The following is a 19,047-nucleotide window of genomic DNA, read 5'->3' on the forward strand; positions in this document are numbered from 1 at the left end:
AAATAAAAAAAATATGAAAAATATGAAAAAAAAAGTGTTTGGAATTTCCCCCTTGGGGTACCATTTTGGGGGTATTTCCCTATGAGCGTAGTCTAGGCGGTAAGCATTGACAATTTAAGGAATTAGAAAGGGAAAATGAATTTAATTAATAACATTTGATAAACATGGTATATAAATTACCAATTTGAAGACATAACAGGTTTAAATTCATGAAAGTTTGACCATTGTTACTACACGTTGTCATGGTTGTGACGTGACGTTGTAAGTAGGCGGGGCTTATAGGTTAGTTGAGGTCATTGACGTATAAAGCTAACGTTTATACGTATAGCTTTATCTGTATAGTAAAATAGCTGATTGCAGTATAAAATAGATTAATAGACAAAAAAATGCAGAACAAAGGCCAAAACATATAAAGAAAAGACGAAAAAGGCAAAAAAGAATTAAGATAACAGAATGGTGTGCTGAAACATAACGAATAGAGAACAAATGGCAAAAAAAAAAAAAAATAAGAATAAAGAAAATAGCTAAACAAATAAAAGAAATCAGAAATGAGGACCCCATCCCGACCCTCAATGTCAAACAAAAAAAAATCATACAAACAAGATTCAGTTTTACAAATCATTCATTAACTATTCAAGTGTTCACATACAAACACAAATAAAAATGAAACGTATACAACTTCATTCACAACAATCATGCAACCATACAAACACACACACACACACACACACACACACAAAAACACACAAAACCGTACATTCATGCATATATACAAAAATAATATATAATGTATGAAATTCGCAGCCAAATGAAATAAAGACCTTATCCTTATAATGAATTTGTATCATGATCAATGACTATAAATTTTATATACTTACCTTTATCCAAAAATCACAGTGAAACCATTATAAAAGCCAAAGTAAATGTTATAAAAATAGAAAAAAAATACACAATATATGTTATAAAACTACCCGTATTGTCAAATTAATTAATCACAGTTAAGCTTAGAATTGTCATATAAAGTCATTTGTTCTCGATCATTGATGTCTGTATGTTACTGACGATTTATTTGCAGATGAAACACAAACGGTCTGGTTATACTTGGATGGAATAAAAAGTGGTGTAGCAAAAAGGTCATTACATGATGATGATGCGGCTTGCTTCATTCGAGATGCCGCTTGAGATTTTTTATTACCGCTATTTTGGCGTTTTGCAGCTGGTTGGTTAGTGCATGTTGTTGAAGCCTTTCTTTTGCGGTTTTCGGTGACTACCGCTGTTGGTACAGTTGCCAATGGCGTGGACGTAAATACTGTTACTTCCCTTGTTAATCGTCTATTCTCATAGGCAGAGCAAACGACAAAACACTGATGCATACTGTCCCAGATGTTGCTGAAATTCACCTCACAGTCTGATTTTGATCGAACAAGTGGAGTGGAAGGATCTGCTTTCTGCTTTGTTGACAAGAAGTTCAGTTTGACGTTTGACCTTTGAAGTAGCGAGTTTGTAGAAATCGGAATCTGATTAAAGGCGTTTTGTCGATGAACTGGTAAAAATGGTGTATGACATGGCGTCTTGGTGTTGGAAATCGGTTTCTTGTGAAGCATTGGATGGGTCTTCTCGATAAGGTTGACGAGAATTTCAGAGCAATCGTTTAATTTCAAGGTTCTTGTTTTGGCAGGCTGACTTTGAAAATCAGTTTTACTGAAACTAATTTTGCTTTTCCAGTCGTCGTTGGCAGCCATTTTGTCTACGACATCAAGAACAGAATCTCCTTGCATCAACTGAGCAGCAATATCTGCTATATCGCTATCTATTCCAGAAGCGAGATTTAGCTTCGAAATATCGGACTTCCGGTTATGTTCTCTGATTTCCTGTGCAGACCGGTAATATGATTCTTCTTTCCAGTAAAGGTCCTCTTGATTTGATTGGTCGTCCTCGAGGGAGACATCTTTGCAATGAGAGGCAAGATATTCTGAATAGTCGGTGTATGAAGTGCAGCAGCCAGTATACGTTGGCATCTGAAATTAAAAATGTCTCTTATTGTTGGTGCTTTTTTATGTGAAATAAACTTCTTCAGAACACTTTGATATTTATAAAATTCCGAAGCACCTGAGTGCAACCGGTTTTTTGTGGTGTCGTTTTGCCTAATCTTCTTTTCTGGACTATTGTTTGACCTTTCGTTAGGTTATTTGCCTTGTTTTGCCAATGTGGCTTTTTTCTTTCGATTGATGACTTTGGTATCAACCTACCCTTATTAACTTTTAACCGTTATTTTTAAAAGGAGACGGATTTGTAAAAGCAAATAGCTTGTTTCTGAATCCTTAATATTATTTCATTATTGTATAATATCGTTTAATGTTGATTTATCTGAATAAATATTGTTTAAACTAACTTATTTTCAAGTTCTATATGTCTAAGAATTATAAACTACGAATGTTGAACATTATATAATTTTAATACACAGATTCTGGTCACAATTTCATCTTCAGTATACATTATACTACTATATATATTGGGGCCTATATATTACGCTTTTGATAAAAATTATGACTGAATACAATAGGAACAGCAAAAAAAAATCACTATATTGAAACAAATGGAAAATCATGTCCGACTCCGTAATAAGAGGTTTTGTATGAGATTTTGGATTGGATGCCCTTCATTTCTGTATACTTTAGGCCAATTTTCTATTCTTTTTTTTATTTCCCTATATAAAACCTCAAATCTCCAAAGTTGCGTAAAAGAGGGTCAGGATTGGATAACAGAAAAGAGGGCATAAAAATATAATGAATGGAGAAAAAATATGCCGAAAAATAAAGAATAGAGAATATTGGGCAAATGTGCAGAATAGAGGACAAAAATAATAAAGAATGGAGAAAAAAATAGGCAAAATTAAAAAGAATAGAGAATAAATAGCCAAATAAAAATCAAGATAAGAGAGTCGTGGTCTCAAAATTAAAGAACAAAGAAACAAAATAACATCTGACCGTCATAGCAGCCAAGAAAAACACTTTATTTGAGGCTCGAACATATAGATTAGAATGGGCAATATCCAGTCTATGTTTTTGCGATATTTTTTTATTCAAAGTAAATGACATTTCTATTCAAATACCTGCATTCTCCTTTCAAAAGTTTCTCTCCAATTTTGGATATTGAAGAAGCCTGGAGCAACATTGTCACTAGTCTGAAACAAAAATATCTTGTTTGTAATGCTATGTGTAGACCGTAAAAAGATGGATTTTTAAAAATTTATATTTTGAATCGTTGACAGAAACTAAATGGTCGTTTTATACATGTGTAAAAATGTAACAAAGAAGTCGCGGTTCCAGGAAATTAAAAATTGGGAACCGGTCGTCAAAAATCAGGAAAACACATTTTTTTGCCAAGAGTATCGGGTTTACTACCTCACGAATGGACACCTTTTGGAGGTATACAAAAAGAGGAAACAACTTGTTCAAAGTTTACTGGTTCTTCACAATTTTATTACATATACTTTTACATATACATATAAGCAAAATTTTACCTACCTCGTTAGTATTTGATTGTTGACCATGAGAAGTATTGGGAAGTTTCTTGAAATCAGCATCCTAAAAAAATAAGTGAATCAATCAACATGCTAACAAAGTTACATAAAATGACTGTTTCGATACCACTTTTGTCTATTGTTATTAATGTAGCCTTTTTTTTTGGCCATATATAGATGCACAAACCTTCGTCTTTTTGTCTCTGGTATAAATATTGGCTGTATAGCCAATCATATCAATTTTTTTTTATGTTTGTAAGTGTGTTTTTTTTCAAAACAAATAGGAAGTACCGTTTCAAATGAGGTAAGAAAGTTTACAGTTTTTACATAGTGGTGAAAGCCTCAAATTGTTTTTAGGATAAAGAACAGCAATTAAGCGACATTGTAATTGCTTTGAATTTAATTAAGTTGGGTGAAAGATTTTTTTATCATAATTGTACCCTTATGCATATGCGATGTACAGACAGTTTATTTTTTTAAACAAAGATCCTTACCAAAGCTTTATGGATGTCTTTCACAGGCTCTCCCGCCCCACCAGCGAATCTAACTGAATCTTGATGTTTTATTGTCCCTTTCAGCCATTCTACCGGTGTTGGTTTATCAGAAGAGGAATCTTGGACTTTTCGTAACGGACCAAATCTTGGTCTCTTTTCTTTGTTCTGAAACAAAAAGACAGAATTATGCGATAAATAAATAGTCTTAGAGTCATTGTTATTGAAATATATGATAATGTAGCTTTATTGGAGCATGGTAAAAATGTAGCATGTCCAACTAGATTGTGAAGTTGGTGGGTTTTCGAATCCATCTGGGACAATTAAAGACTTTAAAATTGTCCATCAAACACGCGACATGAAAGAATAAAAGACTTCTCGGTTTAAAGTTAGAATGATGTGTCGAGGCAAGATGACATGTCTTCCTGTATAGACAGTAACTCGTTTTGTGCTGTCAAATTAAAATTCCGACTTAAAATGTCGATTTAGTACACTGCAGAGTTGATATTTATGTAAGATTAAAACATGCATTTAATTTGCCACTGGACGTTCAGCAGCCATTTATCATGCTACTTTGGGAAACTTAACACAAATGTTTTGATTTGTTCATATAAGGAAACCATATTTTATTTGGGTAACCCACTATGATAAAGATAAATTTAGCGAGGTGCTATATACTGTAGTCGTCCTATGTCCCCCTTGGGACGAAGTGGATTAGGTCAAGTAAGTCATATGTTAAAGCTATAATTGGACGATGGGCGAGGCAGATATCACTCAAACAGGTCTACAAATCAAATTTAAGTAATTTGTCAATAAAATGTTTCTTTTTCTAATTTCAAGCTATATACTTACTTGCAAAACTTCCCAATCTTTATAAGTCCAGAAATCTGCAAGCTTTTGCAACATTTTCAAGGTTTAGAAGAAATATTTAGCAGTGAAAATTTGGAGCGACTTTATGCACGATCTTTTAGCGTAACTATGTAGCTACGGGTGGACAATAGTTGTGACGTTCCCGGTATTCGACGTTATTTCAACGGTACCAACGTACGAACGGGAGTACGATTTTTATTATTATTATTATTTTTGCACCTAGTTCCTATGTATATTCATTTTGTTTACCAGGCTTTTTGATTTGCTTTATATATTTATAAGAAGTGTTGGTAAAATAAGATTTACAGCAGTTGTAAGTTATATACAGTTTCTTGTCAGATATATAAAAAATCAAGAGCAAAATAAAAAAGAAAAAATAAATTTCATTCTAATATGACGTGCTTCTTTCGCTTTGTAAACAACACCGTGATAAAATTCTCGATATATCTATACTTAGCGCAGACTCCAAGATGTACACAAATGGCTGTTTAAATATGCCTCCCACGTAAATCCACATGTATCGTTACCTATGTGTAAACGGTTGTGGATTTCGTTGTATTAACAGTTACAATTGAATAAAACCCTACAGAACATTTATTCTGATTCTGACGCATAACAAAAAGAATTTACACATTAGAGAACGGAAAAATGGACAAAAACAAAATAAATTAAAATTCCGCGAAATTCCAGTAATGATTTTGGCGCATTAACGTCATTTCAAAACATGACGTCATACGTATGAAAACGTCAAAGCTGTAGGTTTTTCTATTGCGTTTACCTTCTAAACTCGGATACAATTGCATTAAAATAAATTATTGAGGTAGGTGTTGCTTGTTTTCTGTTCTATTGCATTATTCGCACATTTACTGATTTCAGCAAGTCAACATGGCGGATCCTTGGTTACAACATGTCAACAGTGAATTTGACGGTAGCTTACGATAAAAAATGTAAATTTAAAATTGCAAATGTTGGGTTTACTGAGAAGTAACAAAAGGAATCACATTTTTTTTCTAGCGGTTAGTTAAGAAATCATTCATGCAGGTTTATTAAATTTGTTTTACATTTATCGAACAGTGGGTAAAATAGAACAGCCACACACACGGTGTATACCCATCATCGCTTCAGTTTTTTAATGATCGTATTTGTCCTATTAGAATCGAAATAATTCATGGAAGCCATAGATTTGTTGTAAATTTACACATGGCCTGGGCCGTGATATTCGTTAATTTTATCCCTCGCTAACGCTCAGGATAAAATTCGAATATCACGGCCCAGGCCATGTGTAAATTTCCAACAAATCTATGGCTTCCATGAATTATTTCTTAAATATACCTTATGTAATTTGCCCCTAGTCTCGTCGAGCAGGAGCAAATCCTGGATATTCTGTTAGTAAAAATCCTCTTGTCCATATTGACTTTGTCCATGAACATGGATCACGATAAGAATTTAACGTTGAGATTCAGGGTGTACGTTACAGATGTGATTTTATTCCTTCTACTTGCTTTAACATACTTTCCCAGGCTTTTTGGAATGGCCAGGAGACTTGTGATCAGTCATGTGGACTGTAGAACTGTTGCCTTGGAGATTGGATTATTAACCTAATACTCGGTACAAATTGGAAAGGTTGGATAAATCACTTTATAAAGTTTTAAATTCTGGTTAATAGATATAGGAAGGTGTGGTATGAGTGCAATGAAACAACTCTCCATTCAAATAACACATTATCAAAGTAAACCATTATACGTCAAGGTACGGCTTACCACACGAAGCATTGGCTCACACCGAACATCAAACTATAAAAGGCCCCAAAAATTACAAGTGTAAATCAAAAACCATTCAAACGGGAATAAACAACGGTCTAATCTGTATACAAAAACTATTACAGTTAAACTTTCAACACTTTTTTCGAGGCAATATACATTTTCTTTAGAGAGTATCATCTATTTCAGACGAACGTGAGGTACATGTAAAAGAAAATGCTATCTTCTTTTCATCGCTCAGAAAATAAATGTTCAATGTGTCCATGGGACACAGATGATGCTCCCGCTTGCATATCAAATAAAACTATAAAGGGACATTTATAACTGCAGAACGATAAAAGTGACGCTACCCTAATTTGTACTTGATCTGAGTTTTATGGTAATAGGTATTGTGTATGAGTCTCATTTGGTTGAAGCTAACTAAAGTTAGTGAACAGAAACGAAAATTTCAGCAATTTTCTATTTGTAAACCACCACCAAAATTCAAACTTGATCTGTACTTTGCGGTTATAAGCATTGTGTATGAGGTTCAAACTAAAGTTAGAGAATGGAAAAGAAAAATTATAGAATATTAATGGGGCATGATTCAAGAACAGTAGAAGTGACACCACCCAATTTCATACTTGATCTGTATTATGTGGTAATTAGCATTGTGTTTAAGTGTCAAACCATTTGGCTGAGGCAAACTAAAGTTAGAGAATGGAAACCAAAATGGGACATACAGACGGAAGGACGGACGCACGTACAGACGGACAAGGGTAAAACTTAATGCTCCCCCGCTACTGCAGTGGCTAACAGCTTTGAGAAGAAGGAGTTTTTCCTTTTAAAAAGGTACATAGCTCTTATAACGGTTATAGTGATGCCTCCAAACTCCATACTTGATCTGTGTTTTGTGTTAATAAGCGTTGTGTATAAGTTTCATAACATTTGGTTGAGGCAAACTTATATTTAGAGAACAGAAACCAACAATGGGACATACAGACGGACGGACGGATAAACTGTTAAACTTTATGCTTCCTCCGCTACTGCAGAGGTCTACAGCTTTGAGAAGAAGAAGTTAACTAAAGATCTCTATATTTATAGCTAACAGTTGATATAACTGTAAACTTTTCTCTTTTGAATAATTCATTGTGACTTGCACTCATACCACATCTTCTTTTTTTATATTAGCCATAGACACATTTATCTTAAAAATTATACTTTTAAAAATCTTCAGCATGATAAGTTGCATGAATTTTATCTTTCCCATGCTATAATAAAAACTATCTTAGTGTGTACTTTAAAACACACAGGCATTTTTTTTAAACAACAAAACTATGAAAATTCCAAGAAGGGCACCCAAAGGTTAGATAGAAGTATTGAATATCAATAATGGGAAACTTGCGTGTCTCTGCAGAGGTTTCATATTACATGGCACCATATAAAATTACCAGAAAATGTAAGAATGAACAACACAATTTTAAAACCTGAACTGACACTCAAAGAAACTATGAGGTAAGAATAAAATTTTGGAAATTTATAAAATAATTATACAATTAATGGTAGTAGTCATCAATAGATATAAGAAGATGTGGTATGAGTGCCCAGGAGACCAATAGATATAAAAAGATGTGATATGAGTGCCAAGGGGACAACTCTCCATCCAAGTCACAATTTGTAAAAGTAAACCATGATAGGTCAATATACGACCTTCACCACGAAGCCTTGTCTCACACATAGCAGCAATCTATAAAGGGCCCCAAAAATGACTAATGTAAAACCATTTAAACTGGAAAACCAACGGTCTAATGTATAAAAAAAAACCCGAGAAACGAGAAACACTTATGAACCACATCGACACACGACATGCAGCCACTAACATCATGTTCCTGAATTAGGACAGACGCAAACAAATGCAGCGGAATCAAATGTTTTAATAGGTATCAACCTTCACCCTTACCTGAAACAATAGGTCCATGGACACAGTTATCGTCCTTTGGTTATATAGTCAAATATAGTCCTCAGTGTTAACAGCGTATAACCTGCATTTTTTTGGTAACACTTTCCAAATATATTTCTTGATATTTAATGCATGAAATATTAAGTTAGGGGATGAAATTACATGTTAAAAAAATGTGGGTGCTGAATTTTTGTTAAGTAGTGATTTGGTCCAGTTAAAAAAGGTCAAACATTAGAACGTCTGAAGCACAGGCACTTGTCTCAGAAAAAAATTCCTATATACCTTTGTGTTATATTAAGGTATATAGGAGAGAAATAAAATTGAGACAAGTGCCTGTGGACTGAAGCTGTCAAACTGAATTTTATATCCCCTTAACACAGAACTGTCAATATTTTGAGTTAGAACTGGTAAACGTATCTATAATTTTTATATTATTTCATTTTGTCCCATTAGTACTACACTACACTGTAAAAATCTTTTTGAGATAGAGCAGGTGCGATTTGAATTTATTGTCTTAAAGAAATGCACTACGAAATAACTGTGTTCTCCGGCCAATTGTATAACACCACAACATAGAAATGTACGTTGTTTCCCTTTATTCATGTCAATTATGAATACTTCATATTCCTTTAAATTATTTCATGCGATTGTTAGATAGCGAGTTTGGCAGTTATTATTTTCCTTGTCCTTAAATTATTATAAATTATAATGTACTTTATAAATATAATCATAATGTCATGACTGTGTCATTTTTAACCCTGAGAGTGCAGATTTAGTTAAAGTTATTTCGAAATAACTCGATTTGAGTTAGACTTATTTCTACGTCCTCATATTGAAGGGTATTCTAAACTGTTTCATTTTCTTATTTGACCATTCAAATTGAAACAAGCAAATTTGCTAAAAATATTATATTGCAGATGAAATATTTTCAAGGCTTAAAGGGGCACTTGCTGCCAAATTTATGTTCACCGATTTGACTCAAATTCTCATATTTTATTTATAACAATGTAAAACATTTTTCCAAACTGTCAAAAGTAAAAAATAAACAATTTACAGGACATGTCCTCAAAAAGATGTAGCTTCGTTTCGTGTGAATTTTACCAAGACGCCATCTAATTAACTATCGAGTTGACCTTCTATGACCATACAAGTAATGTAAACACTTGTATTTTGGTCCATCTGATGAGTTAAGCCTTTTTCAACTGATTTTTATAGTTCGTTCTTATGTTGTACTGTTATACCACTGTCCCAGGTTAGGGGGAGGGTTGGGATCCCGCTAACATGTTTAACCCCGCCACATTATTTATGTATGTGCCTGTCCCAAGTCAGGAGCCTGTAATTCAGTGGTTGTCGTTTGTTCATGTGTTACATATTTGTTTTTCGTTCATTATTTTTACATAAATAAGGCCGTTAGTTTTCTCGTTTGAATTGTTTTACATTGTCTTATCGGGGCCTTTCATAGCTGACTATGCGGTATGGGCTTTGCTCATTGTTGAAGGCCGTACTGTGACCTATAGTTGTTAATGTCTGTGTCATTTTGGTTTTTTGTGGATAGTTGTCTCATTGGCAGTCATACCACATCTTCTTTTTTTTATATAAACATATATATTAATATACCTGGGATCCGCTAACATGTTTAACCCCGCCACATTATTTATGAATGTGCCTGTCCCAAGTCAGGATCGAGCCTGTAATTCAGTGGTTGTCCTTTGTTTATGTGTAACATATTTTTTCGTTCATTTTATATATAAATAAGGCCGTTGGTTTTCCCGTTTGAATTTGTTTTACATTGTCATATCGGGGCCTTTTATAGCTGACTATGCGGTATGGGCTTTGCTCATTGTTGAAGGCCGTACGGTGACCTATAGTTGTTAATGTCTGTGTCATTTTTGTCTATTGTGGACAGTTGTCTCATTTACAATCATACCACATCTTCTTTTTTATAAACAAATTAAGATTGTTCATAAAACTTTTTTCTCAAGTCTAGTAGTTATCGAATTTGGTTACTTTATTAGAAACTTGTTTATATCATGAATACAGAGCTGACTCATTTTTAACGTAACATTTTAACGTAAAATAAAGTTGTCTTTTTTTGTTTTCAGTCTACTCAAAATAATTGCATGGATAGGCCTTTTGGCAATGGTCATTGCACACAAACAATGTTCTAAAAATGCCAACCTTTGGAAAAGTATCCAATATCAATTAAAGTTGGTTGAGAGTTCTGATTGTAGATGTGACTGTGGATCAAAGGACCTAAGTAAGTAAATATATGTCTACCACAATGCAATCAACACATGTAAAATGTTCATCCATATTTTCTCTACCTTTTCCCAAATAAAAGAAATGACAAGACAATGCCATTAGTTATATACCATTATTACTAAGTACAGAGTCAATTGTACAAAGACCATACTATCAAATTAAAAATAAAATTCTTTGATGTAAACATTTGAATTTTGAATTTTCATCTCAGAAATAAGGATCAATTTCCATGAACATTCTCACAAAACAATTATTATATTTTATTTTTCAGACTATAACAAAATGGTTGGATTTCTAGCTAAGAGTTCCAAAGCACTACACAATTTAAAAGGAGTAGTGGTCTTTGATTCAGTTGTCACTAATACTGGCAGTGCATATGATCCTTCAAACGGACATTTTGTTGCCCCATATGAAGGTCTATATTACTTTTCCTGGACAATACTAGCTTATAAAGGCACTAACTTCGTTACAGAAATTATACACAATGGCAAAGTAATTTTAGGCAACCATGCAGAAGCTGCCGCCATATCAGAGCAGATGTCAGCTACGAATAGTCTTGTATTGCAACTGGCATCAAAGGATAAAGTGTATATTAAAACTCAAGGAACAGGAACATCCATGTATGGTGGTATATGGTCTTCTTTTACTGGTTTCAAAATCTAACAATTTTAAACACATGTTGAATAGATATACACATGCTAACTTGTATTTCTTTTATGGTTAATTTCACATACAAATAAACCATGTAAACAGAATATAACAATATGGAGATATGATATTACTGAAAATGAAAACAATTCATTAGAGTCAGTGCAGAGGCGGATCCAAAAAGGGGGATGTCCAACCCCCCTTTTTGGACGATCAATGCATTTGATTGGGGACATGTAGTTGGAACCTCCCATTTGTCCTATGTTAGGTACCCCCCTTTTCAAATGGCTTGATGCGACCCCGAGAGTACAAAGTGACATTGATGTAAGCATATATAAACCACCTTATGACCTTTCGAAATGAGCAAACCAAATAACATATACACAAAATTATTCAAACAGGAAAACCAACAGCCTGATTTATGACAAAGCAACAGTGAGATAGTGGCCGAATGTGTTCATAGGGACACAGATGATGCAAACGCTATCATATCATGTTATAAGAGAACATTTTCATCCTCTCTGTGGAGACACTCCACTTCCTGGCTGGTGCATTGTCGGGCAGGCAGGTTCTTCCTCACACTGAAGGTTGCCCAGACAGGAACTCAAAATCTTATTTTGTATACTGAGTGTTTCTCAAGGACCAAAACTGTTTTAATTGTTTTTAATAAAATTATGTTATAAGAGAACATTTTCATCCTCTCTGTGGAGACACTCCACTTCCTGGCTGGTGCATTGTCGGGCAGGCAGGTTCTTCCTCACACTGAAGGTTGCCCAGACAGGAACTCAAAATCTTATTTTGTATACTGAGTGTTTCTCAAGGACCAAAACTGTTTTAATTGTTTTTAATAAAATTATTATTCTAACATATCTTCCTGCTTTAAGCCAGTGTGACTTGCAAGGATTATGTTTGGTTAACACACAGATATCCCTTATGTAAAATTTGGTTTAGTTGTTTTTTGAGCTGGTGTACTATGCTCAAATATGTGGGTTGCTGTCTTGATTTTAATTGAGATTTGCTCTGTCAGGACAGTTTACTTGAACTAATTATTGAACTTCAGGACTTCTCATCAATACACACAGAAAATAATTTACCTAAATTTCAGCTGTAAAATACAGGTTGATGCATGTGATCGTTAAACTTTTCTTTTCATCAATGGAAGGCTAACATTATAAAACTTTGCTCTTTGGGATAGGTAAATGAATATAACTAAAAATATTTAGTATGCCTGCCATTGGTGACCTACATTGTTTTGTTCACTGACACTATACATTTATAAAAGAAGTTTTTGCATACCACTGGACAACAAAATAATAAACAACCACCTTATTAAACTACAGGAAATATGTACACCTACGAGATTTCAGAAAAGATTTTAGAGACTACAAGAAAATTACAATATAAGACAATTATACAGACTGACTGCATACAACAAGTTTGTATAAAATCATGTTATAAGAGAACGGAAGAGAAAATTTTAGCTATTTTTCCATTTGTAAAGGGGCATATCAACCATAAAACAGTAAAAATGATGCCAACAACGTGAATTCATGCTTGATCTGTGTTTTGCGGAAATAAGCATTGCGTATGAGTTTCATAACATTTGGTTGAAGCAACTTTTTCCTTTACTAAAGGGGCATTACTTTTAAAAGTGATGCCACCAAAATTCAAACTCAGTGGTAATCAGCATTGTGTATAAGTTTCATGACATGTGGTTGAAGCAAGTAACAACTATAGAATTAAAATGAAAAAATCAGCAATTTTTTCCGTTTGTAAAGGGGTATTAATTACTCTAGAAAGGCAAAATTGACATCACCAAAATTGATAATTGTTTTGTGTTTTGGGTAATGAGCATTGTGTATAAGTTTCATATCATTTGGTTGAGACAAACTCAAGTTAGAGAACGGAAACGAAAATTTTAGCAATGTTTCCATTTGAAAAGGGTCATAACTCTAGAATAGTAAAAGTGACGCCATCACAATTCAAACTCGACCTGTGTGTTGTGGTAATACGCATTGTGTATAAATTTAATAACATTTGGTTGAGGCAAACTTAAGTTAGAGAATGTAAACCAATTTTGGGACACGTACATACGTCTGTAAAGAATGTCAATTGTCTTTTGAAAAAACACGTTCCAATAACTAAATACATGTCGAGCAATTAGGAGTGTATGCATGCATAGTATGTCTATTTAGAAAACAGTTATAACTTTTAATATTGTGGTTCAAAAAAGTTATACAGTGTACCTTTCTATCAGGGTACGATTTCGATTGATACGTGGCAAAACAGAGACGTGTTAGAAACTTGTTTTAGCTGTGCCAGTAACTGTGTTAGCAATGCCATCAGACAAACACTTCGGATGCAACTGATTTATAAAGTGTTTTACATGTATATATTTTTATTCACATTGGATTGTACAGATTGCTTATGTGTCTATTATTTTCTGGTAATCTGACATAATTTTATTTTATTTTGTAAACTATCAAATATTGGAATGAACAAGTGAATCTGATTTTAAAATGCTGTTCCTTTTTTACCAATTAAAAACCTGTTTCTATCTGTAAGTTTTGAAATGTGAATAGAAAGTTGAAACCACCCGTCAAGGGCAATAACTGTCTAATTGTGCTAACGATCTTTTGATTTTAACAGGTTCTCTCCATGCTTTTTGTAAGTTCTATTACAAGCGAAAAAAAGTTTTTTTTCAGGAACTTTAACTTCTTTCAAGCGATAGTTATTGATAATGGGCCTTGTATAGCTGACTATGCGGTATGGGCTTTGCTCATTGTTGAAGGCCGTACGGTGACTTATAGTTGTTAATGTCTGTGTCATTTTGGTCTCTTGTGGACAGTTGTCTCATTGGCAATCATACCACATCTTCTTTTTATGTATACAAAAGTGTTTGCGTTTACAGGTTTTCTCGATAGATTTGTCTTACAAAAACTCGGGTGGGTAAAATAATCTTTCAAAGGTAATAACTCCTGCAGATTATTTACAAGTTTTGTCATTTGTTGATATAATTTTGTTCAACATTTTTGATTGTTACAGTTTCTCTCTATATCTTATGGTCTCTACCAAATAATGCAAATAGCTAACATGTATTTCAAGGTCAACAATTCGATTAGGTCTTAATTGACTATTTTAGCCATGGATACTCTATTATTCTGTTTGTATAAAATCAAAGTTTTGCTCTAATGTAAGCCGTTTCTCTAAAGAGCACAAACTTAACAAAACATAAATAGGAAATTCTTTAAAGGGCAATAACCTCTATACAGTACATGTATAAATTGACGATTTCTGTCATGTTGATTAAATAATTTGAAGATGAAGTAATGTTAGCTGTTTTCGGTTTCATTCTATCATAGTTTCTGCAAATCGCAAAGATTGGTAAAAATGGTATTACCAGGACATATTTCGTATAAATCATAAATTCACAAATGTAGCCATGTTAACTTATTTGTAGATCTTATTGTGACGAACATTTATTTGTTCTCATTACAGTTTGTTTTTTTACTTATAACGTCTAACAAAAAAGCAGAAAAAAGTAAATAAAATTGTCTTTCAAGGACATTTATAACTCCTATAAGAGAGACATATATATTCAAATATATGTGTAAAAGTCTGCCTATAAGGAGTAACTTGATGATATACGCTTATTTTTAGTTTTTATTGTGCTGAACATTTTTGCTGTTTGGTTTCTCATAATCATCAGTTTTTAGAGAAGAGAAAGAAAAGACAATTCCTATAAGGGGTCAATTCGGTCATGATGACTTATCTAGAGATCTTATTGTGCGAATTAGTTTTTCTCCTTCATAGTTATTGCAAAACAAGTCCATTACTCCTAGAAGGGGTCAATTGACAAGTTGGAAATCTTGACTGGTATCAATGTTCTAAAAACTATGCAGTTTTATTCTATCGATAAAAGTTATCAAGACAATGAACAGACAATATCAGGGGCAATATCTCCAAAATGGGGCCGTTTATAGCTTGCAGCTCTGTGTTGAAAGACAGTACTTTGACCTATAATGGTTTACTTTTACAAATTGTGACTTTGACGGAGAGTTGTCTCATTGGCACTCATACCACATCCTCTTATATCTATTGTCCAATTTTCCTTAAAATGTAATAGAAATTGTTTTTAGCAAAATGAGTTTCCTCAGGAATATTGAAAATATTTGGGCAAGTTAAGTCTCGGAAGATTCTATGACTAATGACAATGGGCATCTTATGATGGCAAGAGACCAAACAGACCATGGTTCTTTCTGAAACTTCACAGACTAAGTATTTTTATGATACTTTGTGTCCAGCTCATGAGCCGATCCATTTCCAAATCATATTTGGAGTTTGTTCTATAATGCTGTGCCGTAAATACTTTCCGTGGTAAGTGGAAAGGTTCGAAGCAGACTGTCATGTTTAACCCTGCCACATTCTGTCACGTATCCCAAAATCATGAGCCTGTAATTGTGTGGATTTCTGCTTTGTATCGATTTGTCAAGTTAAGCCCTTTACAACTGATTTTTTTTATATTTTGTTCTTATATGTTTTATGGTTGAACCACTAAATCAGGTTAGTGGCCAAGGGTTTGGCACTAGCAAACTAATCTTATCTCTCTACTTTATGTGTGTGTCTGTCCCAAGTCAGGAGCCTATAACAACTCTCTACTTTATCATGTTTATGTGTGTGTCTCTCCCAAGTCAGGAGCCTATAATACCTCTCTACTTTATGTATGTGTCTCTCCCAAGTCAGGAGTCTATAATACCTCTCTACTTTATGTGTGTGTCTCTCCCAAGTCAGGAGCCTATAATACCTCTCTACTTTATGTATGTGTCTCTCCCAAGTCAGGAGCCTATAATACCTCTCTACTTTATGTGTGTGTCTCTCCCAAGTCAGGAGCCTATAATACCTCTCTACTTTATGTATGTGTCTCTCCCAAGTCAGGAGCCTATAATACCTCTCTACTTTATGTGTGTGTCTCTCCCAAGTCAGGAGCCTATAATACCTCTCTACTTTATGTATGTGCCTGTCCCAAGTCAGGAGCCTATAATACCTCTCTACTTTATGTATGAGCCTGTCCCAAGTCAGGAGCCTATAATTCAGTGGTTGTCCTTGGTTTATGTTTTGTCATACTCCATGTGTTATAAAATAGGCTGTTAGTTTTGTTCAATTGTCTTGATTATATATTAAATTTAATGTCAGTGCCCATCATAGCAGACTAAAGGGTACGACTTATTCTCATTGTAAAAGGTATACCGGGGTAATTGCCTATGAATGTTTACATCTACTTCATTTGAACTTTGTTGGATAGTAGTCTCATTGGGTCAATGACCAGGGATTCATACCACCAAAGTGTAAGAAAAACAAGTGAATCTGTGAGCCACTAATCAAATATGATACCCCTTCCTGCTAAAAGCATAAAGTAAACATTACTTTGTTGAGTGATGAATCTAATCATGCATCACACAGTAAAGCTGTCAGAGCCCGACTCATATAAACCCCGAAACAAAATCCTTGTTATATACGTGTAAATTGGACGAGAAATATTCATGGGATGGCTGGACAAACAGGAGGAACAGACAGAGGTAAAATTGTATACCCTCACTTTTTTAAAGAAGGGGCATAAAAAAACAAACAAATATACCATATAATACTTTTTTACATTGAAACTTGAACAACTAAAAAAAATACAACTAGGAAACTGAAAAATTGATACAGTTACTGAATACTTATTTCCTTGCATAAATATATAAGCTTTTTAATTCATTTTTTGATTACATTCCTGATGTAATATATATTTCATAAATGCAACAGATACCATTGTACCTGAAAATATTATCTTTCCAAATCCATGTGCTTTCTGAAAGTGACAACAGTCTATTCAGTTGTATAATTTGCTCTCTGAAAGTGACAACATGTGGCAACAGTCCATTCTGTAGTATAATGTGCTCTCTGAAAGTGACAACATGTGGCAACAGTCTATTCTGTAGTATAATGTGCTCTCTGAAAGTGACAACATGTGGCAACAGTATATTCTGTAGTATAATGTGCTCTCTGAAAGTGACAACATGTGGCAAAAGTCTATTCTGAAGTATAATGTGCTTTCTGAAAGTGACAACATGTGGCAACAGTCTATTCTGTAGTATAATGTGCTTTCTGAAAGTGACAACATGTGGCAACAGTCTATTCTGTAGTATAATGTGCTTTCTGAAAGTGACAACATGTGGCAACAGTCTATTCTGTAGTATAATGTGCTTTCTGAAAGTGACAACATGTGGCAACAGTCTATTCTGTAGTATAATGTGCTCTCTGAAAGTGACAACATGTGGCAACAGTCTATTCTGTAGTATAATGTGCTCTCTGAAAGTGACAACATGTGGCTAGTCTATTCTGTAGTATAATGTGCTTTCTGAAAGTGACAACATGTGGCAACAGTCTATTCTGTAGTATAATGTGCTCTCTGAAAGTGACAACATGTGGCTAGTCTATTCTGTAGTATAATGTGCTTTCTGAAAGTGACAACATGTGGCAACAGTCTATTCTGTAGTATAATGTGCTCTCTGAAAGTGACAACATGTGGCAAAAGTCTATTCTGAAGTATAATGTGCTTTCTGAAAGTGACAACATGTGGCAACAGTCTATTCTGTAGTATAATGTGCTTTCTGAAAGTGACAACATGTGGCAACAGTCTATTCTGTAGTATAATGTGCTTTCTGAAAGTGACAACATGTGGCAAGTCTATTCTGTAGTATAATGTGCTTTCTGAAAGTGACAACATGTGGCAACAGTCTATTCTGTAGTATAATGTGCTTTCTGAAAGTGACAACATGTGGCAACAGTCTATTCTGTAGTATAATGTGCTTTCTGAAAGTGACAACATGTGGCAACAGTCTATTCTGTAGTATAATGTGCTTTCTGAAAGTGACAACATGTGGCAACAGTCTATTCTGTAGTATAATGTGCTCTCTGAAAGTGACAACATGTGGCAACAGTCTATTCTGTAGTATAATGTGCTCTCTGAAAGTGACAACATGTGGCAACAGTCTATTCTGTAGTATAATGTGCTCTCTGAAAGTGACAACATGTGGCAATGGTCTATTCTGTAGTATAATGTGCTCTCTGAAAGTGACAACATGTGGCAATGGTCTATTCTGTAGTATAATGTGCTCTCTGAAAGTGACAACATGTGGCAATGGTCTATTCTGTAGTATAATGTGCTCTCTGAAAGTGACAACATGTGGCAATGGTCTATTCTGTAGTATAATGTGCTCTCTGAAAGTGACAACATGTGGCAATGGTCTATTCTGTAGTATAATGTGCTCTCTGAAAGTGACAACATGTGGCAATGGTCTATTCTGTAGTATAATGTGCTCTCTGAAAGTGACAACATGTGGCAATGGTCTATTCTGTAGTATAATGTGCTCTCTGAAAGTGACAACATGTGGCAATGGTCTATTCTGTAGTATAATGTGCTCTCTGAAAGTGACAACATGTGGCAATGGTCTATTCTGTAGTATAATGTGCTCTCTGAAAGTGACAACATGTGGCAATGGTCTATTCTGT

The 19,047-nt window shown here is 34.2% G+C and overlaps 1 protein-coding gene across 1 annotated transcript; it reads right to left on the bottom strand.

Annotated features, from left to right (window-relative positions):
• Window positions 1-368: 368 nt before the first annotated feature.
• LOC139491592 (uncharacterized) lies at window positions 369-5,119 on the bottom strand. Its single transcript, XM_071279351.1, has 5 exons — window positions 4,867-5,119; window positions 4,018-4,182; window positions 3,528-3,587; window positions 3,113-3,184; window positions 369-2,018 (listed from the first exon to the last, which is right to left on the bottom strand). The coding sequence occupies exons 1-5, from the start codon at window positions 4,918-4,920 to the stop codon at window positions 1,038-1,040; spliced, it is 1,332 nt and encodes a 443-aa protein (XP_071135452.1). The 5' UTR covers window positions 4,921-5,119; the 3' UTR covers window positions 369-1,037.
• Window positions 5,120-19,047: the final 13,928 nt, after the last annotated feature.

Source organism: Mytilus edulis, chromosome 10 (genome assembly GCF_963676685.1).
Source record: "Mytilus edulis chromosome 10, xbMytEdul2.2, whole genome shotgun sequence".
Taxonomy (NCBI): Eukaryota; Metazoa; Mollusca; class Bivalvia; order Mytilida; family Mytilidae; genus Mytilus; species Mytilus edulis.